The sequence below is a fragment of the Stenella coeruleoalba genome (assembly GCF_951394435.1).
Source record: "Stenella coeruleoalba genome assembly, chromosome: 20".
NCBI lineage: Eukaryota > Metazoa > Chordata > Mammalia > Artiodactyla > Delphinidae > Stenella > Stenella coeruleoalba.
Genome location: NC_137166.1, coordinates 48,642,222 through 48,670,172, shown reverse-complemented (window position 1 = coordinate 48,670,172; position 27,951 = coordinate 48,642,222). Strand labels below are relative to the sequence as shown.

General features: G+C 51.6%; 1 protein-coding gene across 1 annotated transcript; it reads right to left on the bottom strand.

Annotated features, from left to right (window-relative positions):
* Positions 1 to 4: 4 nt before the first annotated feature.
* On the bottom strand, positions 5 to 14,810 carry PVR (PVR cell adhesion molecule). The gene is made up of 8 exons (XM_079908710.1): positions 14,600 to 14,810; positions 11,451 to 11,810; positions 9,043 to 9,348; positions 7,492 to 7,609; positions 4,111 to 4,259; positions 3,089 to 3,217; positions 1,302 to 1,333; positions 5 to 670 (listed from the first exon to the last, which is right to left on the bottom strand). Exons 1-8 carry the CDS (start codon positions 14,679 to 14,681, stop codon positions 599 to 601), a joined length of 1,248 nt encoding a protein of 415 aa, XP_079764836.1. The 5' UTR covers positions 14,682 to 14,810; the 3' UTR covers positions 5 to 598.
* Between the last annotated feature and the right edge of the window lie 13,141 nt (positions 14,811 to 27,951).

Sequence of the window (27,951 nt, the reverse complement as noted above, 5' to 3'; positions counted from 1 at the left end):
CCACTTGAGGTGTAATAAATAAACTTTAATGAGGTGTTTGGGGGCTGGGGACGGACAAGGGGTTTATGTGGCAGCAAGGCAACCAGTCTCCCTTTGTGTCCCTGACGCTGTGGAGCCCCACCGGCCTTGTCACCCCCTTACCACTCCCATGCTGCTGGGTCGCATCTCTTTCCCGTCCTTCTCTGTTCTGCCTTCTCCCATCTGCCTAGAGAGAAGCCCCAACCCTTCTCAATTTCTCTTGCAGAGTGGCTCATGCCCTGCATTCTGCCCCAAGGTCTCTATCTCCCTAAGGTATTTTCTCCAACAGACAGTTTGAACTCTCTGTCACACTTGCAGTGTAGTGAACCGTAACCGTGTGTAAACAGCATTCCTGAGTTCTGTGACTCCTTACACGGAGTCACTCAACCTGAGGGTTGGTCTTGAGGACCCCTGAACTGTGTTGTGAGGCAGAGGGGACACTCTTGAGGTCTGGCACGGGAAGGGTGGCCGGTGTCTTTGGAGGGAGACGTCATCCATGGAGGTGGGGTGGGTGTCCAGCTGCGAGGCCCACTTCCTCACCAGCTCCAGTGAGGACTCTCTCTGTTCAGTCCCGATGCTGTCACCTCGTGCCCTCTGTCGGTGGATCCTGGGGAGAGCTGGCATTACAGCCAACAGCTGAATAGATGACATTCTGGAAGGGGGGACACAACCTTTAGCCTCAGGCCCTTCCAAAACAATGCTTCCCGCTGAAGCCCAGCATGCAAAGAGCTGCAGGCCTGCGCCTCTCCCCGCCCCTGGAAGCCAGGGCAGCACTTCTCCAGGTGTGGTCATGAGTAGGGAGGGGAGGGACGGGGTGCCTATGAAAATTCAGGTCCCCAGGCGCCAGCACAGACCCACCAGACCACCCTCAGCGGGTGGAGCCCAGGAACCTGCAGTATGTGTGTATGTACGTATTCATGCAGGTATGCGTGCCAGCCACACCGTGTGGCCTGTGGGATCTTAGTTCCCCGAGCAGGGGTTGAAGCCGGGCCCTCGGCAATGAGAGCACGGAGTCCTAACCACTGGACCGCCAGGGAGTTCCTGGAACCTGCGTTTCAGCAAACCTTACGGGGATTCTGCCCAGCAGGAAGGGTTTGGGAACTGATGCTCGAGGCCTTTGAAGAAAAGATCCAGGACCTGACTCCTGAGGCCGTGCTGACTTCTGGTTAAGTGCTGCAGGTGCCCAGAGAGGCCTGGCCCCTCCTTGGGAAAGCCCACAGTGATTAATCTGTGGTTCATGCAGAATTCCCCCATACCCTTCTCAGCTCCATTACCACACCTACCCCATTAGCAGACGAGCTGCGCAGGTTCCAACCTGAGGAGACAGGAGGAGAAGTGGTCAGAAGTGAATGACAATGCTGGAAGGTATGGGAGGAAGGCACGTGTGGGTGACCAGGCCCCCTGAACTCTAAGTCCTGGCTCTGCTACTGATGTGGGGGAATCGCTTCCCCGAATGGTTTCTACGTGTATAAAACACAACTGGGGTATAGGCTTCATCTAGTTATTCATTCAGTTATTAAGTATACATAAATATTTACTGAGCGCAGGCTCTGGAACCAGATGGAAGGGTTCAAATCCCAGCTCTGTCCTTTAGCAGCTGTGTGACCATGGGTAATTGACTTAACCTCTCTGTGCCTCAGTTTCCTCAACCATCAAACAGGGATTTATTCAGCAAATAGAAAATGTCTGCTTTGTGCCAGGTGCATTCTAGGTGCTGGGGATATGGATGTGGTGAGCAAAATAGACAAAAATCCCTCTTCTCATGGTGCCTATGGTAATAACAATAGGCGTATTAGTAATAGTGATAATAATGATAGCTTATATATACACCCAGTGTGTGGCTTACAGGGTGCCAAATGCTGCACTAAGTACTGTACCTATATTATAAGGTACAGTCAGTCCCATTTCACAGAGGAGGAAACTGAGTCAGAGAGAGTAAGGCATTTGCCCATGGTGACGCAATGAAGCGGTAGAGTGTGGGCTTAGATACAGGTAATCTGGCTCTGGACGTCATGCGTTCAGCAAACACTTACTCAAATGCCTCTTTTGTGCCCGACCCTGTGGTAGGTGGTGCTGAGGACATAGCCATGACCATGACACTTCTAGCTCTGCCCTCCTGGGGCTCCCAGTCCACTGGAGAGACAGACAAGTCCCCACACAGTGATGTCCCTGAGTGGGCAAGGCTGGGGTGGGGGAGCCCAGAGCAGGTGCTTGGCTCATTTCGGGAAAGATCAGGGAGGGCTTCCTGGAGGAGGGGGCCTCCCGCTGGGATGTGAGGAGGCCATTTTGTTTAGTGGTTGAAGGAACAAAGCTTTGTAGCCAACAGAACTGCCTTCTACTCTTGACTTTCCAGCTGTGTGCCAGCTGGCAGGTGACATCACCTCTCTGAGCAAACATTTCCTCATCTGTAAAATGGGCTTATAGCGGGACTCTCTTTGCAGGGTGGTTGTGAGCATTCAAGGGGGTTGTGCGCAGAAAGTGCCTGGCATGGAGAAAGTGCTCAGCAAAATGTAGCTCTTTTGATTACAGAATTAGCTGCAGGGCTTTGGCAGAGGGAGCTGTGCGGATGCTGCTCCAGGCAGCAGAACAGGCTTGCAAAGCCGTTGAGGTGAGAGAACATCAGATCCTTTTAGAGCTCGGGATGGGGCACCAGCTCCTGCCACCCCGCTCCTTTCCGTGAGAGCAGGGAGGGAGCCAGTCGTGAGCAAGACAGAGGGAAGAAAGCTGGGGTGGGGGTTAAATGTTATTCCACCCTCCATCCATCCGGCAGGAGCTCCTGCGTCACCTGGATTAAAAGCCAAATCCTTACTGTGGCCTTTGAGGATCTACAGGCGCTGCTCCCACTGTGTAAAATGAATCACTGATGCAATGAATCAAACTGCCTGGTCTCAGTGTCCTCGTCTGTCAAATGAGAGAACCTCATGGTATTGGGGTGAGGATTCAGTGAGAGGCTGCCACGTGGAAGGCTTAGTGCAGAGCCTGGCACATAGTAGGTGCTCAATTATGTTAGCTGTGGTGATGTTCATTTACGGCAGACAGGCGGGGGATGTTGCAAAAAAAGGGGACTTACGGGAGTTTCTGGATTTCCGGAAATAAATCGGGAGCCCCAGCAGGAGTAGACCAACCAGGATGGTAGCGAAAGTCAGGATGATAATGATCTCAGAGGACAAGCCCGAATGTGATGGCTCCCTGGGAAGTCCTGCAGGAAGAGAAGGAAGGAGAGATTTAAGATGAGAGACTTTGGGCTTTTTACCTGCCCCCAAAATATTACCCTTCGTTTTTTAAGGAAGCTACCACTCTGCTTCCCTCAGTCTATATGGTTTAGGTGGACTTGACCCCACCCTCTGGTTCCTAGGATGGGACTTTGACCTGGGCCTGGCCAATCAGAGCATTCCATTCTCCCTGGCTACTGTGATTGGTTCATGGGGGTGGGGGTGTTCTGTGACTTAAGTTGAGCCAATGAGAGCCAGCCCTGGGATTTTGGCTAGATTATTGAAAGTGGTGTATTCTTTCCCTTGGGATTTCTAAACTGGTGGGCTGTGAGCCTGTAGCTGCTGAGGACCATCTTACCTTCCTGAGGGGAAAGGCTGCCAGGGAATAAAGCCAGCATAGAGAAAAGCAGAGACAAGAGAGGTCAAGAAAAGTTCCTGGGTTATATAGTTGGAGCACCTGGATCTAACCATACCTGAAGGTGTCATTCCAATAACGTCCCATTTTTGCTTGGACTATTTTGAGTTGTGCTTCTATCAACTGCAAACGATAGAGTTCTGTCTAATACACTTGGAAAGGCCTTCCTGAGTCCATTGGGAAAAGGCATCACGCAACTACCCCAGCCTGGGTTTGCAGAGGGGCTGTGTCCAGGTGGCTATACAGTGGTTCCAATGGTACAGATGTTGAGTTAACAGAGGGTAAAGCTGATCCTGTTGAACCTTCCGTGAGGGGGCTTAGGGGAAGGATGGGAGCTAGAGAGCATTCTTGTGGCTGAGGGACTCGTTTAACCAGGGACCACCTCTAAACTCCTCCTTCAGAGGGAATCCTACCGCGATTTCCTCTTTTGATCTTTCTGTTCTCCCCACCCAGGGGGCTTCTTACCTGTGACCAGGACGGTCACTTCTGCCTGGCCAGTCCCTAGGGCGTTGGTGACAAGGCAGATGAAAGTCGTGTTGATGGACTCGTCCACGGTATGGATCAGGAGCTGGGCGCCCTGGGCCACAACAGAGGGTGGCAGGGGTCCCATGATCCTAGGAGAGACAGATGGGTGAGGAAGTGGCCTCAGTTGGAGGCCTAGAATAACAGGTGATGGGGCACTCACTGTATGCTGGGAATACAGAAACCCTCACGCCATCTACAGTACAAGTTGAGAGCAAGCCTGGAGTTCTCCCAGCTCTGCCTCTCACACTCCCATCCAGCCAATTGGCAGATCCTGTCTGCCCCACCTTCAGAATCTAGCCTGAGTCTGACGACTCCTCAGGGCCTGAGCAGAGGCCCGAATGAGGTGAGGGTGAGCCGTGTGGGTACCGATGGGAAGAGCATTCCAGGCATAGGGAACAGCATATGTGAAGACCCTGAGGTGAGAGCATAACTGTAGTGTTTGAGGATCTACAAGGAGACCACTGTGGATATAGAGGTGAGAGCAAAGGACCACGGCCACCACCCTGGTCTGTTCCCCCTACTCCTGGGGGAACCTTCTCACTGGGCTCCCTATTTCCACCCCCACTCCCACCCCGCTCTGTCCCCCACTCAGCATCTGAGAGACCTTGTTAGAACTAAGTCAGCTCGGGGACTTCCCTGGTGGCGCAGTGGTTAAGAATCTGCCTGCCAGTGCAAGGGACACGGGTTCAAAGAAGCCCGAGCACCGCAACTAAGAGCAGCCCCCGCTCGCCGCAACTAGAGAAAGCCCGCGCGCACCAACGGAGACCCAATGCAGCCAAAAATAAATAAAATAAAAAAAATTATATATGTAAAAAAAGAACTAAGTCAGCCCAAGTCCCTCCTCTGTCCAGAGCCCTCCAGTAAAGGAAAATTCCTTAGCACGGGCACAGGTCCCACACAAGCTGGCGCCCTGATGCCACTGACCCCTTTGCTCTCGCCTCTATATACATGGTAGCCTATTTGTTGATCCTCGAACACTCCAGTTATGTTCCCACCTCAGGGTCTTCGCATATGCTGTTCCCTATGCCTGGAATGCCCTTCCCATCGGTACCCATACCGCCCACCCTCACCTCCTTCAGGCCTCTCTGTTCAGACGTCACCTTTGTAACGCCTTCCTTGGCCACCCTCTTTCAACTGCAGTGACCCCCTTCTCACCCTCCTCCTCTGCTTTATCTTTCATGGCATTTATCACCACCTGACACACTCTGTTCTTGACAACGTTATCTTGTTTACTTTTTAAAATTAAAAAAATATATTTTATTTTGGCCACGCCCTGAGGCTTGTGGGATCTTAGTCCCCCGACCAGGGATTGAACCCTGGGCCCCTGCAGTGAAAGCGCAGAATCCAAACCACTAGACCACCAGGGAATTCCCATGTTATCTTGTTCAATTGTTTCTCTCCGCCATCGGAATGGGAGCTCTGAGAGGGGAGGGAATTTGGTCTATTTTATTTACCAAGGTTTGTGGGTCAGCAGCATCTGGCACACAGTGAGCAGTCAAGAAACACTGGTTTAATGGATGGAGGAGACGCAGGCATGGGTTTGGGCTGCAGAGCTGGCACGGAAACCCGGCTGTGTGGCTCGTGAGCCTGAATCATGGCGCTTTGGGGCAGGGAGGTTAACGGCCAGCCATCAATACCAATTGAAAGCCTTCGCCCGGCAGTTCCTCTGGCCAACCGTTGAGACACGACTGTGGCTGCCCACAGAGATGGACAGACGGGCATGCTCACCACCATGGCGTTTGCATAGTCGAAAACAGGAGAGCACCTCCGTATCCCCATTTGGGATGGGTTAAATCATTGAAGGGCTCGTCTATGATGGAATCTCAGCACCATGAAGAAGGGGGCTGTGGGTATTTTGAAATGCATAGAAGATAAGGACTGTTGGCTAGATGGAGACAGAAATGGACTGATGGGCAGGAATGTGATAAAGAAGTACATGAAAATATCAGAGGGAGAGTCCACGTGGTGGGGTTTTGAGTGTTCACTGGAAAATTCTTACAACTTTTCTGTATGTGTGAAAAATTTCCTCATAAAGTGTTGGGGGAAAATAGATCTATGTGTCTTGACATGGAGAGGTGTTCATGAGATAGAGGAACATTTTTTTTTTTTTTTTTTTTTTTGCGGTACGCGGCCCTCTCACTGTTGTGGCCTCTCCCGTTGCGGAGCACAGGCTCCAGACGCGCAGGCTCAGCGGCCATGGCTCACGGGCCCAGCCGCTCCGCGGCATGTGGGATCTTCCCGGACCGGGGCACGAACCCGTGTCCCCTGCTTCGGCAGGCGGACTCTCAACCACTGCGCCACCAGGGAAGCCCGAGGAAAAATTTTTAAATTGTACATACAGCACAGTTTTTGTTTAGAAATATTGGAAAAAAAGACGGGAAGGATATATAACAAAGGGTAACAGTGGAGGTGTTCTGGAGGTGACTGGGTACATGACTACAGGTGCTATTTTCTCCTTTTTACTCATAACCGTATTGTCTAAAGTTTCTACAATGCTAAGTTATTTTTGAAATAAGAAAAAAAGGCCCAATAAAAATTACATAAAACATGGGACTTCCTTGGTGGTGCATTGGATAAGACTCTGCACTCCCAGTGCAGGGGGTTTCGATCTGTGGTTGGGGAACTGGATCCCACATGCCGCAACTAAGAGTTCGCATGCCGCAACTAAGGAGCCCGTGTACCCCAACTACGACCTGGAGCAAGCAAATAAATAAGTTTAAAAAATTACATAAAACAATTTACCCCTTTGCCTTTATCTTCCCCCACTTGTAACCCCGGCCTCGGTATGAATTTGAGGAAATTTTCTCATTGCTCTGCCGGTCAGTCAAGAGAACGGGGTGGGGGCGGACAGTATTTGCTCTGTGAGCGGTGACTGGGCAGGTAACACGTGACGGCTGGGGAGGTGGCACAGCCCAGAGGTTGGGAGTGAGACGCCGATGGGAGGCTCACCTCTGTGCCCCACGGCTGTGTGCCCGGGCAGATGATGGCAGCTCCTGCGGCCGAGCTAATCTTTAATCCAGGCCTGGCCGTAGTGCAGACTGTGCCTGGAGTGTGGGGATCACGTGGCTTCAAGCTAAGTACAGCAGGCATGCCGTGAAGAGCAGGTGTGTCAGCACACCTGGACTAAAGCACCTCATAAACTCTGCACATGCAAGCCAGACATTTTCCTGGGGGCCTCCAGTTAACTGCTTGTTCTCTTTTTACTTTCCTGCCTACACCTTCCTCCCTCAGACCCAGGAGTCGAGGTCCCCAAACCCCTCATCTCTCAGGACCCAGGGAGCTGGGTTCCCAGCCCCTCCTCCCTCTGACCCAGGAACTCACGTGTTCCAGTCGTAGCCTGTGGGCTCTGGTTTGCTGCGGACGTCACAGTGCAGGGAGGCCTCACTACGGCCGATGTACCAGTTGCCATCATAGCCGGATATGGAGACCTCGGGGGGGTCTGGGGGAAACAGATACACAGGCTCAGAGACAGAGAGCCTTCGGAGGGGCCTAAAGATAGTTGGGATTCATGTCACAACAGGAAAAGGGCCTTGGTGGGTTTTGGGGAACAGCTCAAGGTGGAGAGGCCTCCGAGGGGTCTGGGGAGATGGGTTCTACCCCCCGGCTCCGAGAACAGAAGTCTGGGAGTCCTCAGCAGGGTGCCAAGAGGTGGGGCACAGAGAGGGCTTCTCAGGACCTGCTTCTCTCTACTGGTTTTCCTGGGTAAAGCCAGATCCTGGTATGCCTGGGCTGTCCTGTGAGAAGAGGCCTCCTTGGCGCTCATAATACACAGGAGTATATTCAAGGCTCTGATAAGTCCTGCAGGAAAGAATCCTGGAGGACCCTGTTTCAGCCTGCTGCTTATCCAACTCAAATGTGATCGACAGGGGAGATTTTCAAAGTCCCCCGAGGGAAGGCCAATGAGATAGGGTGTTTGTGTGTGTGTGAGGTGGGGGGGGTGCTGAGGGAATCAGTACAGCACCTACTGGGGAGGGAGTATTCGGTATAGACAGTGATGGGAGGACACAGCCCATAGACGAGCCAGTGTAGACAACAGTGGGCTAGAGAGAAGTATAGACTACACTGGAGCCAGTGTAGACCTCTCTCCAGGGGATCCATTGTAGACAATGTTGTGGGTCGGTGTGAGAGAGTGCCTGGGAGAACCCGTGTAGAAAACGCAGGCTTCCAGTGCAGCAGTGGTCACGGGCACCTCTCTAGACAACACAGGGAACAGTGCCAGCTCCCCACAGCTGGTGGCCTACATGACTGGTGTAGACAGCGAGGGCAGCGCTGTCTGGGGCCCAGAGGAGCCAGTGTAGATGGTTGGTAAGGCAGGGTAGAAACGGACAAGGGAGTTGGTGTAGATGGTGGGGAATTGGTGTAGCAGTGTGCACAAGGTCAGTGTGGCCAGTTGCCCAGGGAAACAGGTGTAGGCACTGTGTGTAGACTGGCCTCGGAGGAGCCCACATGGGGCGTCCGTGTAGGCAGTGGCCAGGGTAGACAATCGGGGAGCAGTGTGGACTGTGGCCTAAGAAGCTGGTATAAGCCTTTCGTGGCAGCCCAGTGGTTAAGACTCTGTGCTTCCACTGTAGGGGGCACGGGTTCAATCCCTGGTTGGGGAACTAAGATCCCGCATGCCCCGTGGTGCAGCCAAGGGAAAAGAAAGAAGCAGCTGGTGTAGACAATGAAGGACAGTGCCGTGTACGGCCCAGGGGGGCCGGTGTAGGCGATGTGCGGACGGGGGGAGGCAGTAATCAGGGAAGCCAGGGAGGATGATGGGGGTGAGGTTGGAAGTGGCCTGGGTGGGGTGGGGGGTCAGTGTAGACAACGGTGGGGGAGGGTAGAGACAGCCCGCAGACCCTCCTGTCATTGCTCACACTTGGGTCCACTCACAGGGCACGCTGAGGGTCATGGGCAGTACCACCGGCTCCTCGAAGCTCTCGTGCTCCACTCTGCAAGTGACATTCTTGCCATCCACATGGCTGGAAGGTATTAAGGTTAAGAGACTGATGACGGTGACAGTGCCGGGCAGGGGCCCTGGCACCTGGCTTGTATTGGCCATCTTGTCGAGGGGCGGGGACCAGGAGATGCGGGCGGGTGGGCGACCCCCCGTGGAGATGCAGTGGGCCACGGGCACAGGCTCCAGGCTGAGCTGGCTGCGCGGGACCTCCCGGGTCTCAGCCTTGTTCTGAGGCTGGGCTGGGGGGAAGAAGCAAAAGGGACGGGTCACTCCTCACCTGCAGTCATTCAACAAACATCTCAGCAGCAGAGGAGGGCGGCTCATTGAGGGGACAGGATGCGGCCAGGTTCAAATCCCAGCTCTGCCCCTGGGCAGTAGGGTGGCCTTGGGCAAGTCCATGCCTCAGTTTCCTTGTGTGTCAACTGGGTGTAATGAGAGGATCGCTGGTGATGAGAATTTGCAGGTAAAGCTCTTAAAATGGTACTTGGCGTGTAGTAAGTGCTCAATATATGTTATTATTATTGGTAATTGGACACATTGCCTGGCTCTGTGATGGGCAGTGTTGAGGACCCAGCAACGACCGAGACAACCCCACCCCTGCCTTCGTGGGGTGGACTTTCCAAGGTGAAGACAGGCGTCCCGAGGCAGTGAGGACTCAGAGTGGGCAAGGCTGGGATGGGGGAGCCCAGAAGGGGTGCCTGAATCTGGGGGGCGGGGTTACGGAGGGCTTCATGGAGGAGAGGGAGGGATGAGCCATGCCCTGGAGGTTCAGAGGGAAAGTGACTGGCTCAAGGTTACACAGGTGTCAGCGACAGAGCTGGACCTCCCCACAAGGTCTGTCTGACTCCAAAACTACCTTGACCATTTCTTTTTTTTTTTTTTTTTTTGTGGTACGTGGGCCTCTCAATGCTGTGGCCTCTCCCGTTGCGGAGCACAGGCTCCGGACACGCAGGCTCAGCGGCCATGGCTCACGGGCCCAGCCGCTCCGCGGCACGTGGGATCTTCCCGGACCGGGGCACGAACCCGTGTCCCCTGTATCGGCAGGCGGACTCTCAACCACTGCGCCACCAGGGAAGCCCCTACCTTGACCATTTCTTAATCATCCTGGTGATTCCAGGACCTGGGGTTTCACTTGGTTCCTTTCGCCTCAGTACCTGTGTTCTTGTTACTGAAGATTTCTCTTTGACTCATTGGTTCTGTTTTACCCTCATCCTAAATCATAAGACCTGAAGTCCCAAGTTTTCTGAAATGACGACAGTTGCCTTTGGTGGGGTACTGTGTGCCAGGCACTGTTCCAAGCACTTAATCTTTCCTGAGTCATTCATGCAAGGCCTGGGACAGTTCCTGGCACATAAGCAGAAAAGAGACGTCAGCTCTTATTCACCCTCATAGCGGATCTCCATTTCACAGATGAGGAAACGAGGCGCAGAGACTTCGTACTCAGCTGTCAAGGGGAGGGCCTGTCATGTTTTCCCTGGTGCTCATAAAAATGAACACATGGGGGGCTTCCCTGGTGGCGCCTGCCGATGCGGGGAACACGGGTTCATGACCCCACATGCCGCGGAGCGGCTGGGCCCGTGAGCCATGGCCACAGAGCCTGCACATCCGGAGCCCGTGCTCCACAGCGGGAGAGGCCACGGCAGTGAGAGGCCTGCGTACCGCAAAAAAAAAAAAAAAAAAATGAACACATGGTTCCATGACAAGGCCAAGGATGTCCCCCCCCCCCCGCCCCCCCCACCCCGCCACCCCGCCCCACTGGGTATCAGAATCCCCTCCTCCCAGTCTGTCTATTTCAGCTCTCCCTTCCTCACCAAAGGAAGTAACAATAACTGACCCCCTATCACCAGCTCACAGAGGCCTCTGCTCTAAGCAGTTCACCTGGATAAACTCCCGGGACCCTCAGGACAGCTTTCTGAAGGCACTGTTGTTACTAAGCCTGTTTTACAGATGAGGAAAGGAGGTTCCCAAGCTGGTAGCGGCTTTTCCGCTTTCCAGGGCCCTTCCTGTCCCCACCCCTTTCTTGCACCAGCCACTCCCCCCCTTCCCGCTCCCCAGCACCCCATCCCCTCCATCCCGTCCATTCCCTCCATCCCCTCGGCCCTCAGTCTCCAAGATCTTACTTCCCAGCATCTCTAGTACTCTCTTTTGGTCCTCCAGCCCTCCCCTCTCTAATCTCCCCTTCTGCATCCCTGCCCCACCATTGCCCGACCTCCTTCTTTTGTCCCCACGGAATCTCTAATTGGGAGGGACTCTCCCTCCCTCCTGGGCCCTTCCCTCTCTTTGCTTACCTCCCTACCCCGCCCCACACCCCTCCCTTTCGGCCCCCCTCCAACCGGCTCACCGAGCACCCGGAGCCAGGTTCGGGCGCTCCTGTCGCCGTTGGGGAACGTGGCGAATTGGCAGGTGTAATTGCCTTCATCTTCGGCGCGCAACCCCCGCACGGCCAGCGATGCGTCTCGCAGCTCCTCGCCTGGCCTGGCGGCCACGAACTCCAACCGGCCGGGCTCCGGGAAGCTGGGGCCCTGGGTGGGGTGGAAGACCGCCACGCTGCGGGAGGCCTCCGCCAGCTTCTGCCGAGTCCAGGTCACCTGCGTCACCGTCACGTTGTGCCCCAGCGGCTGCAGTTTGCACGGCAGCTCTGTGGTGTCGCCCAGGAAGCCGCGCACCTGGGCTGGGGCCAGCACTCCGATTGTCTCGGTCCCTGCGGGGAAACGGAAACGCGGGGCGAGTCACACCCGGGTGTCCCTGACCTGGATGGGGAGAGGCGCCTGGGAGGTCGCTCACCTGGGTCTTGGAGCCCCTTAGTTGGGAGTGTGTGTGGGGAGGAGGAGGGAGGTGGGGAGGGTCAGTCCGGATCCAGGGATGAGGGTGAGGGCGGCTGGACTGGGTCTGCAACCTGGTCGCTCCCGTTCAGTCGGGCTGTTAGTACCGTATTTCCTCTATCTCAGCATTATCACTTTTTAAAATTGTGGTCAATATTGTGGTTAAAAAATTAAAATTGCCACTTAAACCATTTTAAAGTACAGTTCAGTGGCAGGAAGTACGTTCACGATGTTGTGTAACCACCACGAACTTTTTCATCACCCCGAGTCATCAAATTTAAGATGTCATTTACAGCACGAACCGTCCTCAGTGGTTAGAGCGTCCTGGATTTAGAGGTGTGGAAAGGGGAAGAAACTCTAGGTCTTAGAGTACATGAAATAAAGTATTACTGCTCTTACTCTGTGCGGACTCAGGTTGGGAAAATGTTTGTAGGGGATCCTAGCACAAGAAGGGAGGTGATCATAGCCCCAGCATTTTGGATCCCCTCAGATCTCTGCTGTGAGGCTTCCGGCAGTTTCCTTAATCTCTCTGATCCTTTTCCCTAGTTTGTAAAATGGGACTAAGAACAGTTAACATTCATGGGTTGCTTACAAAGATCGGGGCTGTTCTGAGCACTTTACACATCTCCCAGCATTCAGGCCTTAAACAGCTCCTTGAGGTAAGCACTACCGTCAGCCCCACTTTAGAGGGAAAGCAAGGCACAGAGTCTTGTGCTCCAGGTCACACAGAGCACAAGTGGCAGAGGTGGATTTGAACCTGGGCCATCTACAATTAAGACCCCTGATCTCTCATCCACCAGGCTCCAGATGAAAATCTTTCTGCCCAGGGCCCCCTGCACACAGTAGGTCCTCAGTATGTGTTGGCTTTTATCGATATCAAGAAACACAATGCTGTGCGTCCTTATTAATAATAATAAGGATAAGAACAAGGTGAGGAGGAGTCACGTGCTTTGACTCTCAGTCCTGCTACTCACTAGCTGTGGCCTCTGTGCTGCTGGTTTCACTCCTCTGAGCCTCAGTCTCCTCATCTGTAAAATGGGGGTGGTTATAGCTTAAGAGGGTGTTGGGAGGACTACATGAGGAAATTTATGTAAAGGGATTAGACATGCCAAGCACCCTGTACAGGGGAATATTATAATTATTGTTATGAGGAAGAGGAGGCTGGGAGGTAGTGGACTGGGGTGCTTGGGGCGTGCTGTGTTGAGGGAGGGCACGGTCTGGACACGAGGGGATTGTGGAGCGGTGAGCATGCTAGTCTGGCTTCGAATGCCAGGTCCACCGTGGACATGCTGTGCAGCTCTGGGCAAGTGAGTCTCCTTCTCTGATGAGTCTCCTGGGAACCCCCTTGTTTATGAGCTACCGACGTAGGCTTCATGGGTGAAAAGAAAACACCCAGGCTTTCAGCAAATTGTCTCTCTGAGAATGACATGTCACCCTTCCAGAAAGCCTTCCACTCTGCCTCTGTCTGCATCCTCCATGCCCTGGGTCCAAAATCCTGGCTCTAGCAATGACATCCTGATGTGGCTCACCTCTTTTCTTTGGTTTTTCTCCCTCCATGAGGCAAGACCGCTCTGGGCAAGTGAGTCTCCCTCTCCTTCTCTTGATGGCAAGACCGCTATGAGGATGAAACTGGATGAAATGGCCTTTCTCTGGCTTTGTACTCTGAGTAATAGCCAGGCCCGAGCTCCACTGTGTGCCAGGCACTGGGCTGCTCCCTTAGGTGAGGCCTCCTCCAACCCTCTCCAAGGGCCCATGAGATCCACACTGGGAGCACCAGTAGTTACATCCCCATTGGTCAGAGGGGGCACGAGAGCCTTGCAGGTTCAAGCTACTTGCCTAAGCTAACCAGCAAGTGAGGGGCAGAGCCTGGCTTGAGACCTTTGGGGACATGGCCAGACTCTGGTTTCCCCAAGCCTGCATTCAGTGTTCTTACTGTTCACCTGAATTATCGTTATCATTACTGTTCTTCTCCAGTGCATCTGACCTAGCTCAGCATCCTCCCAAGACACGGTTTTACTAGGTAGGTAGAATTCCACCCCCTGCCCCGTCCCCAACACACATTTTATGGAAACAGAGAGCTTAGGTCACTTTCCTGAGCTCACACATGTATTAAACGCTGAAAGCTATTTTGAGCCCACCGCCGTCTGACATCAGTGCTGTCTCCCCAGTAACTTGGAAGGCTGCCCATAGTAGGAACTCTATAATAAACGTGTGTGAGATGAATGCATGCATGAAGGAACGGCCGTGTCCTTAGAGTCAGACATGTGGGGTCCAACGGCAACGGGGTTATGTGCCGCTGCTCCCTCCCCCCGCATCAAGCATCCTCTGTCATTGTCAGCGGGTTATTGGGGGCTGGGGAGAAGGGTCCGCTTGTAGCGAGCTGGGTCAAGAGGTGTGGTGCCCGGGCTTGCGTGAGTCGCCTTCCATCTTATTTTTTCCCCCGGAGGCTGGCCCGCCCTGCCCTTCAGAAATCTCCCAAGGTCCGGTGGCTTTCCGGGAAGCCGTCAGGAGAGTCCGCCCCGGCCCAGCGTTTCTCCATCCCTGGGGCGGAGGGGAGCATAAAGCGAAGGGCGGTGCGCTCTGCCTTGGGGAGCCCAGGGGGCCGGGCCCAGGCGGGTGGGGAGGGAGAGGGGGAGCAGGGGCCGCTCGACCGCGTGGGGTCACTCACCGGCTCCCGAGGGCGCCCGGGACAGCGACAGCAGGGACAGCAGCAGCAGCGGCGGCCAAGCTAAGGAAGCGGCTCGGGCCATGCTGGGCGCGCCGCCGCCTCCTCCGCTCGCCCTGCCAGTCGCGCGGCCGCCGCAGGTCCTGGCCAGGAATCCTGGCGTCACTCAGCCGCCGAAGCCTAGGGGAGGGAAGGGGGAAGTTCTACCCCTTCCCTCCTCAGACTTGCGGCGGGGAAGAAGTAGAGAAGAAGTAGAACTGGGCTCCCCGGTCCCCGCCCGCTCCCGGGGCTCCCGCCGAGGCTCCGGTACTGCCCCTCCCTCCGCGCCTGCGCTGACACTTGTCACTAGGGCAACATCACTAGGAGGTGGGTTCTGATTCGAGGAAGCTTCGATATAAGGATCCCCATGTGACAGGCGAGGAAACTGAGGCACGCAGAGAGGTTCAGCGACTTTCTAAAGTTCAAGATTGGCGAGGGACAGAGCAGAGATTCGAGTCTATAATCAGGACAGATCCTGAGTTCCTAAGCTCAAAAGCTTAAATCCCCTGGGTTCTTGTTGGGCAAGTTGCTTCTCCTCCTGAGGCCTCAGTTTTCTCATCTGAAAAATGGACAGGATAACAGCACTCACCTCACGGGAGGGTTTGTAAGACTTAAGCAACTGCTTAGCCCAGTTCCTGGTATATCGTTTGTACTCAATAAACAGCTATCACAATGACAACAACTGTTGCTTTACAGTTATCGTCAAATAATAGTGCTGGTGAGAATGACGGCTCATTCATTTTTCATTCCATAGACATTGAACCAGGCAGCATTCCAGGCACAGGGGATGCAACAGAAAATAAAACAGACAAAAATCCCTGCCTTCACGAAGCCCACCTTCTGTCGGAGGGAAACAGACCATTAACAGACCGATACACAGACCAGCATCATGTCTAGAGGTGATGATGATTAGGGAGCAACATATAGAAGAGAGAGAGATGAGAGACACCAAGACAGAGACAGAGGAATGAGAGAGGAATGGAGATAAACACACTCAGAGATGGCCCCTGGGAGATGGGGAGAGAGAAAGAGAAAAGACACAAAGATAGAGACACAAGACAGATAGTGAGACGGGAGAGAATCGAGAGGCGACAGAGAGACCCAGAGAGCCCTATGCTGATACAGAGCTTGGGAGACTTGCTGGTCCCCAGCCCTGTTCATCCCAGTCATGATCCCCACTTGGCCCACTAGCAGCTCTGACCCTTGTTCTGTGACATCCCCATATCTTTCTAGAAAATTCCCCCTTTGGACTTTGGCCAGTTTGGAGGGTTCTGTTCCCTGCTGCCCTCTCTGACTTGGCCCCAGAGCCCACTCCTGGCACACAGCTGTGGGTGGGTGGCTCTGATGCATGGTGTCTCTCACTCTGCATGTATGTAGGTGAATTTCTGAATGGAAATGTGGGAGCTGGTCTCTGGGAAATCTCTGTATTTTCTGGCACTCTTGTTCTGGGCCTCTGAGTTATTTCCAAATTGGGAAATTGTGGCCGCTGCTATGCTTCTCCCCTGGACCGTGATGTCACCTCTGGGGTTCCCCCTCCTCCCAGGGCTGGATGGTCAGAGACTTCCCTCTTTCCCCCCTGCCAATGTTTGGACTTCAGATTTGGGGCCCACCTCACCCCATATTCTGCCTCTTCCCCACTGGACATCTGACTTCTCGGTGACAGGAGTGGGGCCTCTGTCTGAAATCAAATCATTAGAGCCTTGGTCCTGAACAATCCCACGCAATGCAGATGATACAGGCTCCGTTACTGAAGCTCAAAATTGGGGGCGGGGCTGAGGGTCAGGGATGCGGTGAAGGTTAGGGATGAACTCAAAGAGGGGGACAAGAAAAGGGAGGTTCTCAGGGATAAGATGTGGTGAGTGTCAGTAGGAGGGGGAGGGCCTTTGGTGACTGGTATTCCTGGGGAAAAACCCTTTGAGTCAATAAATACTTGGGAAGGCCAAAAGGCCCAGGCTGTCAAAATTGCTGAATTAAATAAAAAGTCTTGCTGCAGGTCTGGGTGAGGCTGGGTGAGGACGTGACGGAGGGAGATGGGTGCCAGCTGGAATGGGTGGGTTGAGTTAAGGAGGTGTCTGGTTCCCCTGACAGCCCCTCTGCTGGCTCCTTTCCACCTCTGAGCCCTGAGGGGTGGTCTGGGGTCTCACTGAAACCACCCTCCTCTGGTTCCCACAGCTCCCTGGGCTCCGCCACCATGGCCCTTTGCTCTTCGTATTCATTCAATGAATACATATTTATTGAGCACCTACTATGTGCTCGGCCCTGTCCTAAGTGCTGAAGATACAGTAGTGAGCAAGAGACAAAGTTCCTGTCTTCCTGGAGGTACCATGCTGGATGGGAGTTGGGAAGAGAAAGATAATAAAAAAGTAGACAGGTACTCTGTATACCAGGGGATGATAAAAGCTATGAAGGAAAATAAGACACGGTAAGGAGACAAGGAAGAATTTCTCCAATATTCCTCCTTTGTGGCTGCCCAACACTTTTGACTCTACTCCCTCCAGCTTCCCCTGCATGTCCCTCCTTCCCAAGGCAGAAACAAACAAACAAACCAAAAAACCCTCACAGCTTTAGTGTTTCTTTCAGCAGGTACAAGCCTGTGAACTAGGTGTCACCAATTGACTTGCATTTGGAGGGGACAACACAAGCCAGTTCTGAGCAGATGTTTTAAAGTTATGGCCTGGCTCATCCATTGTTCTTCTTCTTTGGTTCCCATAACTACCTGTCCCAGATGGGGCTGCTCCTTCAGCCATGGTCCCAGGACAAAGAATATGTGTGAAGAAGAGACACAGCTGACCTGCTGTCAATGTGTAACATGAGTGAGAAATTGATGAGCAAATCATCAAGATTTAGGGGTTGTTTGTTATTGCAGCAAAATCCAGTGAAAGCTGACTGATAGAAAAGTCATCTCTGAGATGGGGTGTTGAAACCTAAATGAAGTCAGCTCCATGATTTCCTGGGGATAAAGTATGTCAGACACAGGAAGAAGCAAGTGCAAAGGCCCTGAGGCACAAACCTGCTTGCTGACTTGACAAAGGGGCTGGTGTGGCTGGAGTAGGAAGAGTAATGGGAAGTATGAGGAACAGTTCAGAGAGGTAGGAAGAGGTCAGATGTTATGAGACTTAGTGGGCCATGGTAAGATGTTGATATTTTATGGAGGTGGGAAGACCTTGGAGGGTTTTGAGCTGATTTGATCACACTTGTGTTTTATCTTCCCGGACTGGGCTGGAACCCGCGTCCCCTGCACTGGCAGGCAGATTCTTAACCACTGCGCCACCAGGGAAGTCCCCAGACTTGTGTTTTAACAGGATCCCTCTGGCTGCCCTGTGGGGAACAGGCTGTAGTGGGTGGCAGGTTGAAGCCAGTGGGGAAGTGACTGCAATGGTCCAGGTGGGAGGTGATGGAGGATCATTGCTGGGTGGTGGAAGGGGAGGTGAGACGAAGCGGTTGGATTTGAATGTAATTTGAAGGTAGAGACCCAGGGAAGGAAAGAAATCATAAAGATCAGAGCAGAAATAAATGAAATAGAAACAAAGAAAACAATAGCAAAGATCAATAAAACTAAAAGCTGGTTCTTTGAGAAGATAAACAAATTGATAAACCATTAGCCAGACTCATCAAGAAAAAGAGGGAGAGGACTCAAATCATTAAAATTAGAAAAGAAAAAGGAGAAGTTACAACAGACACTGCAGAAATACAAAGCATCCTAAGAGACTACTGCAAGCAACTCCATGCCAATAAAATGGACAACCTGGAAGAAATGGACAAATTCTTAGAAAGGTATAACCTTCCAAGACCGAACCAGGAAGAAGCAGAAAATATGAACAGACCAATCACAAATAATGAAATTGAAACTGTGATTAATTTCCGCACCCAAAAGAATCACCTGGAAGCTTGTATAATCAAGCAAATATGAATATATTTCTTTAGTCTTCCCTCCCACATAGAAAAAAAATAAATAGTAGCATTGTTCTGCCTCCTCCAGCTTTTTACCTGCTTTCATGTCTTTCTACACAAGGACATAGCAAGCTGCCTCATTCATTTATTCATTCATTGGTTTATTTGTTCATTCATTCACAGCTGTACAGCGTTCCATTGCATGAACACGCCATAAACTTTGAACCTGTCCTCAGTGGATGGGCCTTTCAGGTGTTTCCAACTCTTTGCATTTGCAAACATCCTGCCTGGAGTAACTGTGTCCACGCCATTTCCCATGCGTGTGACTGTATCAGTTCCATAGGTTCCTAGAAGCTGATTTGCTGGGTCAGAGGGCATGTGCACTTGTGGTTTTGGAGGATGTTGACAAATTGTCATCCCCTACTCTTGCCAACCAGTGTTTCCTACCCATGGATGCACACGGTAGTGAACTGAAGCTTTTAAAATTTCAGATGTGGGGACTTCCCTGGTGGCGCAGTGGTTAAGAATCTGCCTGCCAATGCAGGGGACGTGGGTTCGATCCCTGGGCTGGGAGGATCCCACGTGCCGCGGAGCAGCTAAGCCCGGGCCTGCGTGCCGCAACTACGGAAGCCCATGCTCTGCAAGAGAAGCCACCGCGGTGAGAAGCCCGTGCACCACAACGAAGAGTAGACCGCGCTCGCCGCAACTAGAGAAAGCCCGCGCTCAGCAACGAAGACCCAATACAGCCAAAAATAAAAAATAAAATTTCAGATGTGAAGTTTTGCCCCAAAGGATTTGATGTAGGAACCTGGAGGCTGGCTGGGAGGGTGGGAAGGGAAAGAGAGGGAGGGAGGGAGGGAGGGAGGGTGGGCAGGAGGCAGAATGGGGCGGGGAGAAAGGCAGCGGTGGGGGGGGAGGGGGGGACAGAGATGGAGGCTGGGGACAGTGGGGTAGGGGTTGGGGCTCCTGAGTGTGACTCCCTTGGTTCCAATTCCATCTTCACCGACTAATAGCTGGTGATGCTAAGCAACCTATATTGATTCTCTTGCCTCCTTTTTCTCATCTGGAAAATAGGGGATCATAAAAACCTGTGGTGATGGTTAAATAGGTTACTTAGAAATAAGTTCTGTGGCTACAAAGGTTATTTATTTTGCTCTCGACAAATGGTAGCTGTTATTACTGGCGTCCCGGGGCTTGGGAGACCACCCTGTATTACCTCGCCGTGCACCCTGGTTAGGAACGACTGCCATGGGCAGCAGAGAGTCATCGAGTTTTATGCAGGGCGAGGACCTCGTGACAGAAGAATCTCATGTTCCTCACGTGGAAAACAGCGATGACAAGCCCTGTTGTCCTGCCCTCTTTGCGGTGTGGGACAGGGGATGGGGTGGTGGGGTTGGAGAGGGCAGAACTTCCATCTTCTATACTCTGAGGCTAGGCAGGAAAAAGCCGGCAAAGAAACCCCCAAATAACAACCACCTTCCTGTCCTCCCCCAAGAGCTACCAGAGCAGGCACGTCCCCCCTCTCACCTCCCACCAGCCCCCCGAGCCTCACATCCATTTGGGATGTACTGGTGCCTCTCAGTGGTTGTTCCCCTCCATTCTCCCCTTCCAGTTCAGCAGTTCTCTCACTGCCCATGGAAGGAAATGAGAGCTGCCTGCCCCCTCCCAGCCTACTTCTACCCACTGATGACTCATCAGAGCCACACCCTGTGAGGCAGAGTCCAGGTTCTAGAGCCTGGTTTACTAGTTCCTGCATGACCTGGCCCCTGATGGAAGTCTCTTCCTCTCCCCCTTTAAACGTCAGCCAGCCGGAAACCCTTGTAATCCTTCTAAACAAACAATGTTTGCTCACCTTCAGGCCAGAACACTTTCCCTCTGTTCTTCACTAGCTAATGGCTCCCACTTCAGGTCACAGGTGAGCCATCCCCTCTTCCAGGAAGCCTTCCCACACTCCCCAGCCTGGGCAATCCCTCCTCAAGTCTCCCCGAGCCCACTGAGCTCTGCTGTCCCAGGCCTGCCCACTCTGAGTTGTCACTTTAGGGATACATCTGTCACCCACTGGGCTGTACGTTCCACGGAGGCAGAACCCAGGGCTGTGCAACTCACAGCTAGGCAGTGACAGTTCGACTTGCTCATCTGTAAAATGGAGCTAATAATAGCATCTACTTTCCAGAGTTTGGGGAAATAAATGGAAATGATGCATTAAAGCCCTTTAGTACAATGTCTGATAAATAGCACCTTCATATATGGCTGTTCTTGTTGTTAATTATCTTAATGTTTTCTCCAGTACAGCTGACCCCTCCCACAGAATGACCTCTTGGACCCCCAGTCTGGACCAGAAGCCTTCTCAGGGCTCCCATGTCCCAGCCCTGACTACTCCGGGTTGTCACTATCTGGGGATGATTCTGTCTCCCCTCACTGCACTGTGAACCCTGGGAGGGCAGGGGTGTGGCTGTGATGGTCCCCTCTGGGTCCCCAGTACTGCCCAGCACAGGACTCCACACAGACCAGTTGCTGGAGGAAGGCGTGTTGAACGAATGAATGAATGACTTTAGTGATTGTTTGATCTCTGATTGTTATATGTCCTTTATTCCTCTTTCCTGCTCTAGTATATACCATTATGTTTTCTGTAAATACTGGAATTTAGAGAAAACTTACTCATTAGCTTGTGTGTGTGTGTGTGTGTGTGTGTGTGTGTGTTTATAAGAGAGCGATATGAAGATAGAGATAGAGAGATAGTGTGAGCCTGAGAGAGCTTGAGGAAGAGCCTTTGAGTATGTTTGAAAGAGGAAACTGCTTTTGACTATGCTGTGGGTGGGTGGGAAGGGGTGTGGAGGGCTGAGGACGTGGGCGAGGAATGGGCTGGATTTTGGAGATGAAATCTGTAAACCGTGAAGGCAGAGACCAAGTCTGTCTTGTTCTTGGCAGTGCTGCCGGCATCTAGCATGAGCCTGCCACGTAGAAGTTGCTCAATACATATTTTTTGAATGAATGAACGAGGCATTCATTCAATGTTAAAATAGCCTAGGAATCTTGCTGTACCTCTGAAGCACAGTATACTTTGAGCAGGCCTAAAATTCTTTAGATCCCTAGCAGGGAGTAGAGAGATCGTGACACCTGGCTGATGAGCCGGGGAAGCAAATATGGGGGTGCTGACACCACCCTCTTGTCCAAGTTCTCAGCACACATCAACAATTGATGCAGGTACTCCTTCCTGGGGAGCATGCCAGCAATCAGTAATCTATACAGGGGCTGCCCTGGTGGCGCAGTGGTTGAGAGTCCGCCTGCCGATGCAGGGGACGCGGGTTCGTGCCCCGGTCCGGGAAGATCCCACATGCCGCGGAGCGGCTGGGCCCGTGAGCCATGGCTGCTGAGCCTGCGCGTCCGGAGCCTGTGCTCTGCAACGGGAGAGGCCACAACAGTGAGAGGCCCGCGTACCGCAAAAAAAAAAAAAAAAAAAAAAAAAAAAAAAAAAAAAAAATCTATACAGGCACTTTTTCCTGGGGAGAATGGGTAGTTTCCCAGAATTCTTAATACCGATCATTGAGGACCCACTGCCAGTCTATCAAAAATGGTAGTTGAGAGGAAATGTTTTTGTTACCACTGGCAAAATGGATGTGAAAAGTAAGAGTTGGGGAGAGAAATTACGGCCAGAGGTTACAGCTAGAAATCCCTTGTGCATCTGGCTTTGTTTATTCACCTTGCCTTAGATCCTGGAGGCCTTGGCTCACCCCATGAGGACAGAAGAGAGCTAGGTTAGTGCTTTACTCGACGCCGCAGAACTTTTGGGGCTCAAAAAGTATTTAACTTTCTTTCTTCTATTCATTCATTTATTCATTTAGCAAGTGTTTAGTGAGTGCCCATCATGGACTGGCGTTATTGTGGGTTCAGAGGATAAGACGTTGAGCAAAGGGAGATACAGTTCCTGCCCTTTGGGACTCAATCTTGATTGGGGAGACATACTGTCAAAATATCACCCAAATACTTATAAATTGGCAATTTTTTTTTTTTTTTTGGCCGCACCACATGGCATGCGGGATCTTAGTTCCCTGACCAGGGATCAAACCTGCACCCCCTGCAGTGGAAGGGCAGAGTCTTAATCACTGGGCCACCAGGGAAGTCCCTACATTGGCAACTTTTGATGACTATTGAGGAGAAGTTTCCTGGGTGTGTGCAGCTAGGGTGGGGGGTGAAATCCAGGCAGGTGGTGACTGAGTTGGGATTTTTAAATGACTAGGAATTAACTGGGTAACGAGAGGAGAGTAAAGTATTCCAGGCAGAGGAAACAGCATGTGCAAATGACCTGGGGCAGGAGAGAACTGCATTAAGTACCAAAGAGTGAGGGAGACTGGCTAGCTGTTCCCTAAACTCATTTCCTCTTATTTCTAGGAACTCAGAAGCTCAGAAGCTCTCGTATTACTGTGGTCACATGACGCAGAGCAGGGCCAAGACACAGGCTAGAAGGAGCGTGGGTCCTTGAATGACTGCATGGGGAGGAGTCTCCCCAGTGACCTGCACTGGCCTACGACATGAGTGAGTAATACACTTTTACTGGGTCAAACCAATGACATTTTGGAGCTATTTTTTACAGCAGTTAGCCAACCCTGACTAAAGTCAGTGCAGCTGGAGAGGGGGAGCATGGAGCAAGGTGAGACTAGAGATGTGAGCAGGTAATAAACCAGGCAGGGCCTCGTGGGGTCACATGGCCAAGTTCTGACTGCTGGAATGTGAGCAGACGTGATGTGAGAAACTTCTGGGTCACGCCTTCAGAGGAAGGCAGTGAGATTGTCTCCATCATTGCCACTCCCTGCTGGCTGGAATGGGGACTTGGTGGTGCACCATCTTGACCGTGTAACGCCCTAAGGATGGCAAGACCACAGGGTAAAGAAGCCTGGCTCCCTAGATGACCTCACCAAGCACAACCTCTGTACCATTCCTGGACTGCTTCCGCTGGGACTGTTACATAAGAGAGAAACCAACTTCTATCTTGTTTAAGCCTCTGTGATTTTGGGTCCCTACCAAGCTTATATTCCATTAAGATGGGGGAATACCTGGGAGAGGGCCAGGTGGAGAGGATGCGCTTTGAGTTTTGGACACATCTTGGAGATCATCTTGTCTCATCAGCACCCTCTCCTCCCTGAGTCTCCCCTAATCTGAAGACAGTTCAGCTTTCTCTCCGCCCTCTCCTTCTACCCCACGTCAGGACTATTCTTCCTTCTCTGCTTCTGCTTGTGGTCAGTGAGCACATCATGGCAGATCTGGCTGCCTGGGAGGGAGAGAATGCCTGCGCAGAGAAGGAAAGTTCCAGTTTTTCTTTTATCTGGATACAAAACATGTGATGTCTACATAGTCACAGAATAATGAGAACAGCTGTGGGATTCTCAGTTCTTTCATGTTTCCGATAGCTGCATCCCTACCCCCCTGCCCCCACTGTGGGACGTTGGCATATTCTTTTCCTCGTTACTCACGCTTTCACTGTGGCCCAATTCATTCAAGACTGTATGTGGTCACAGGCTCCCTCCTGGCCATTCAACCTTTGTTTTTCCAAGTGGCATTTAAATTTTTGACTTTATGGCTTAAATTTCAGCGTTAGATATATCCATTAGGAGTCAACTGGGTTGTAAGGAACAATGGCGCTAAAACAAGAGTGGCTTCAGCAAATAGACGTTTGTTTCTTCTTTCATGTAATAGGAATTCCAGAGGTATTTAAGACAGGGCTGGCTGGATGGCTTCACAGAATCTCCAGGCATCCATTTTTCAGTGGCGTGTTGGTAAATCAGCTCTCTGAAAAAAAAAAATCCAATTTGTAGTATTTTCCAATTTCCTCGGTGTAAACACCACCACCACAATTGATTTCAGGCTACCAATGTGTCATCATTGACTGTGGAGTTAGGAAGAGGTGTACACAGTGAGCTCTCGTGAGCTGGCACAAGCTGGGTTCAGCTCACCCCTCACTTGCCACCTGTCCTCCTCCACATGAGACGGTCGCCTCATGATCCAATATGTCTGCTGGGTTCCAGCCATCACATTCCCATTCCTGCCAATAGGAAAGGATGCTCCCTCACCTTAAGGACATGTTCTGCACGTCACACATAATACTTCTCACAGTTTACTGCCAATGTAGTTTTTCTTTCCCCTTGGACATCGTGTGCCCAGTTAAAATTGAGGATTCCGTTATTATGGAGGGAGGAGAGTGTGGATCTCTGAGGGTAATCTTTACCATAGTTGCCAACGAGATTGGGCTATTCTGCTGCAGCCAGATGATCATTTACCCTCCATGTCGGGTTAGGGAAGGGGCTTCAGGATGCCCGACCCTGTTTTTCTGACACACAGAGAGAATGAGAGGTGTGTGAGTCAGGTTATTCCTGTTAAACTCCAGTGTGGGGGAGTGTTTGGGACTCAAATCGATGCTTTCATTTCTGAGCCTTTGAGTTTTCCTAGTGGTGTGGTTTTAGCCTCATTCATTCATTCATTCATTCAACAAACACTCACTGAGCACATACTGTGTAACAAATACAGGTCTGGCTACCACGGAGCTGACAGTCTAATAGATGAGATAAATGTTAAATAATCACACCAATAAATATTTAATGACACAACGTGCGAAGTACTAGAAAGCAGAACAGTGCTATGGGCAAATTCAACCAGGGGACTGAATTTATAACAGGGGTGGTCAGGAGATCTCTTTGAGAAAATGTGCACAGTTTATTTTTAGTGGGGGAGGGACATCATAATGATTCTCAGCCATTCCAAAGGGCAAGGGGAATTGCTGCAGCCTTGACCAGAGGACAGCTGGACTCTAGCTGGTGGCCAAGTGGTGGCTACAGTGTCATCTCTGAGACCCAGATAGACTAGAAGTCGCAGGAACCAGCTCCCTCCGTCACCACCCAGGCAGGAAATGACTAACCTCTCCTTTACAGTGGAGGGAAATGGGAGGAGGGAGGTGGTAGGGCAGGATGCCTCAGGTGGGAAAGGAGCCGGTTCCATATAAGGGGCTTCTGAGCAAATCTGGACCCTTGGATAGACCAGGGCAAGGACCCCAGAACTACCACAGAGTCAGTAATGTACACATATAGATGCTGGGGGATTTGTTATTTTTTTTTAACAATTAGGAGTTTGAGTTGCACTGTCTGGTATAATAGCCACTAGCCACAGGTGGGTATATAAATTAAAATTAAAATTGATTAAAAGTAAAGAAAATAAAAATTCAGTTCCTCAGTTACACTATCTCCATTTCAAGGGCTCAATAGCCACTTTTGTTGAATAATATTGTAGTGGACATTGCAGATATAGACATTTCCATCACCATAGAGAGTTCTCTTGGACAGCGCTGGTCTAAGGCACAGGCTTTGGAATTGGGCAGACTTGAGTTGGCATCACATGTGGCTGTGTGACCTTGGGCAAGTCACTTGCCCTCTCTGTGCCTCATTTTTATCTTATGTACATGAGCACAAAGACACCTCCCTGACATAGGACGTGAGGGGGCCCATGAGAGAATGGGAATGGGGCTCCAGCTCTAGGGAGGGAGCAACGGGGCAGTGGAATGACTGGAAACAGGGATTTCAGAGCCAGGGAGCCTGGCTTGGAGACCAGCCCCACCATGGTATGACCCTGGGGCAAGTCACTTAGTCTCTCTGAGACTCACCTTCTTTGTCTGTAAAGTGGGGGTAGTTCTCCTTTCCTCAGTGGGTGCAGTGAGGATGATACAACATATGAATCACATAAGGAACCTAGTGTAGTGGCTGGCACGTGGACAGCCCTCAACAGACAAGATTTGAACTCAGGTCTGCTACTATTATTGCTAATCGTAATGATATTGTAGGTGCCTTTATGTTGACATGGTAGTGTGTCGCAGAGCACTGAATGTTCCTCAAATGTTAGACATATCTGCACATGAGTTTCATTCATACTCGTTTCAAGCAGGTGAGTCTCAGAGTGGGTAAGTGACTTGCGTAGGGTCAGTGAGTACCCTCTGCCTGCCACCTGTCAGGATTCTCCAGTGAAAGAAAGTGTTAGATCTCATTTACAAATGTACCATGGATTTCTGGGGGTTGAGACCACTTTCCCCCACTTCTCTGCATTTGGAAGGTTTTTTCTCTTTGAAAAGGAGCAAAAATAAGCTTCATATGTAGAAGAATATTTTGGGGTGTCTGCCCAGCTTACAAGGCAAAACCTCCCCACTTTTTACTGAGCACTGAGCCCTCACAAATGGGGATGATCCCCTGGACCTCTGATTGTACAAAACACCTCTGCTCCCCACTGCAGCCACAGTGCTGGGACCAAGGTTGACAACTGTCCCAAAGTAAGGAAATCAGATACCTTTTCCAGAGGTGTCAGAGATAAGGCAAAGGGATGCTGGCTAAGTTGGGCAGTTTCTTTGAACAGGGGTGTTGTGGATTTGCAAGCTATGGGATGGTGCCTTTCTCCACATGGATGGAGAAACATCGACGGCCCATCTACGGAGCGAGACAGAGAACTGTGAATTCCATGTTCCTGGAGAAGAGGATTACAAGGGCTGAGGGGTGGGAGGCTGGGAGAGGCAGCAAGCAACTATCCTGGTTCCAGTAGCTTTCCTGCTTTCTGACCATGGTGTCCTGCCATTTGTGGTAGATTGCAAGAACGGCCACAGATTCTTCCCCTCCCATCAAAAAGTGAGGTCATTTCCCCACCTATTGAATCTGAGCTGGTCGTGTGACTTGCTTTGGGCAATAGAATGTGGCAGAAGTGATAATTTGCCGGTTCTTAACCTTGGCCCTAAGAGGCATTGCATCTTCTGCCCTCACCCTTGGAATCCTGCCTCTGTCATGAGCATGCTTGTGTCTGCTTGCTAGAGAATGAGAGATGACATGGAAGAGTCAGTTACATGGCTAGTTACCAAAGCTGAGGCTATCCCAGTCCGGACAGCCCCTAGGTAACCTGCCAACCAACCGTAGATGCATAAGTGAGCCCAGCAGAGACCAGAAGAGCTGCCCAGCTGTGCCCAGCCCACGTTGATAACCCATAGAATTGTAGCTAAATAAATCGCTGTTGTTTCAAGCCACTACGTTTTGGCAGGTAGTTTGTTACACAGCAAGTGCTGACTGATACACCCTTGGATTCCTGGAACTCTTCCTGGACCCGTATATTAAATCTTCCCTGTGTTTTTTTCTTGAGCTACTTCAGTGAGTTTCTTTTGGTTGCAGCACAAGAGTTTTAAGAAACCTCGACTGATTGTTTATGTGCTCCAAGGGATTTGGTGAGATGGGGAGACGGAGTGTTGGCAGCTGGCAAGAGGAGACAAAAGCAGTCCCTGGGGCTCTCAACAAGATGGGAACATCCCACAGAAAAATGACCAGAAAACCTGGAGGGAGGAGGTCTCAAATGGAGCTCCCAGGGCCTTCATCTTGTCCCCAGCCCCAGGATTCTCCCCTCCCCACACTCCTTCT

Bases quoted from the DNA above. Each gene is read 5' to 3' on its own strand.
- PVR (XM_079908710.1), bottom strand. From the start codon at position 14,681: ATGGCCCGAGCCGCTTCCTTAGCTTGGCCGCCGCTGCTGCTGCTGTCC. The intron at 4,260-7,491 runs GTGAGTTCCTGG...TGTCTCTCCTAG, and splicing joins ACAGGCTACGACTGGAACAC to GATCATGGGACCCCTGCCAC. The intron at 671-1,301 runs GTAGGTGTGGTA...CCCCCCTTCCAG, and splicing joins GCAGCTCGTCTGCTAATGGG to AATGTCATCTATTCAGCTGT.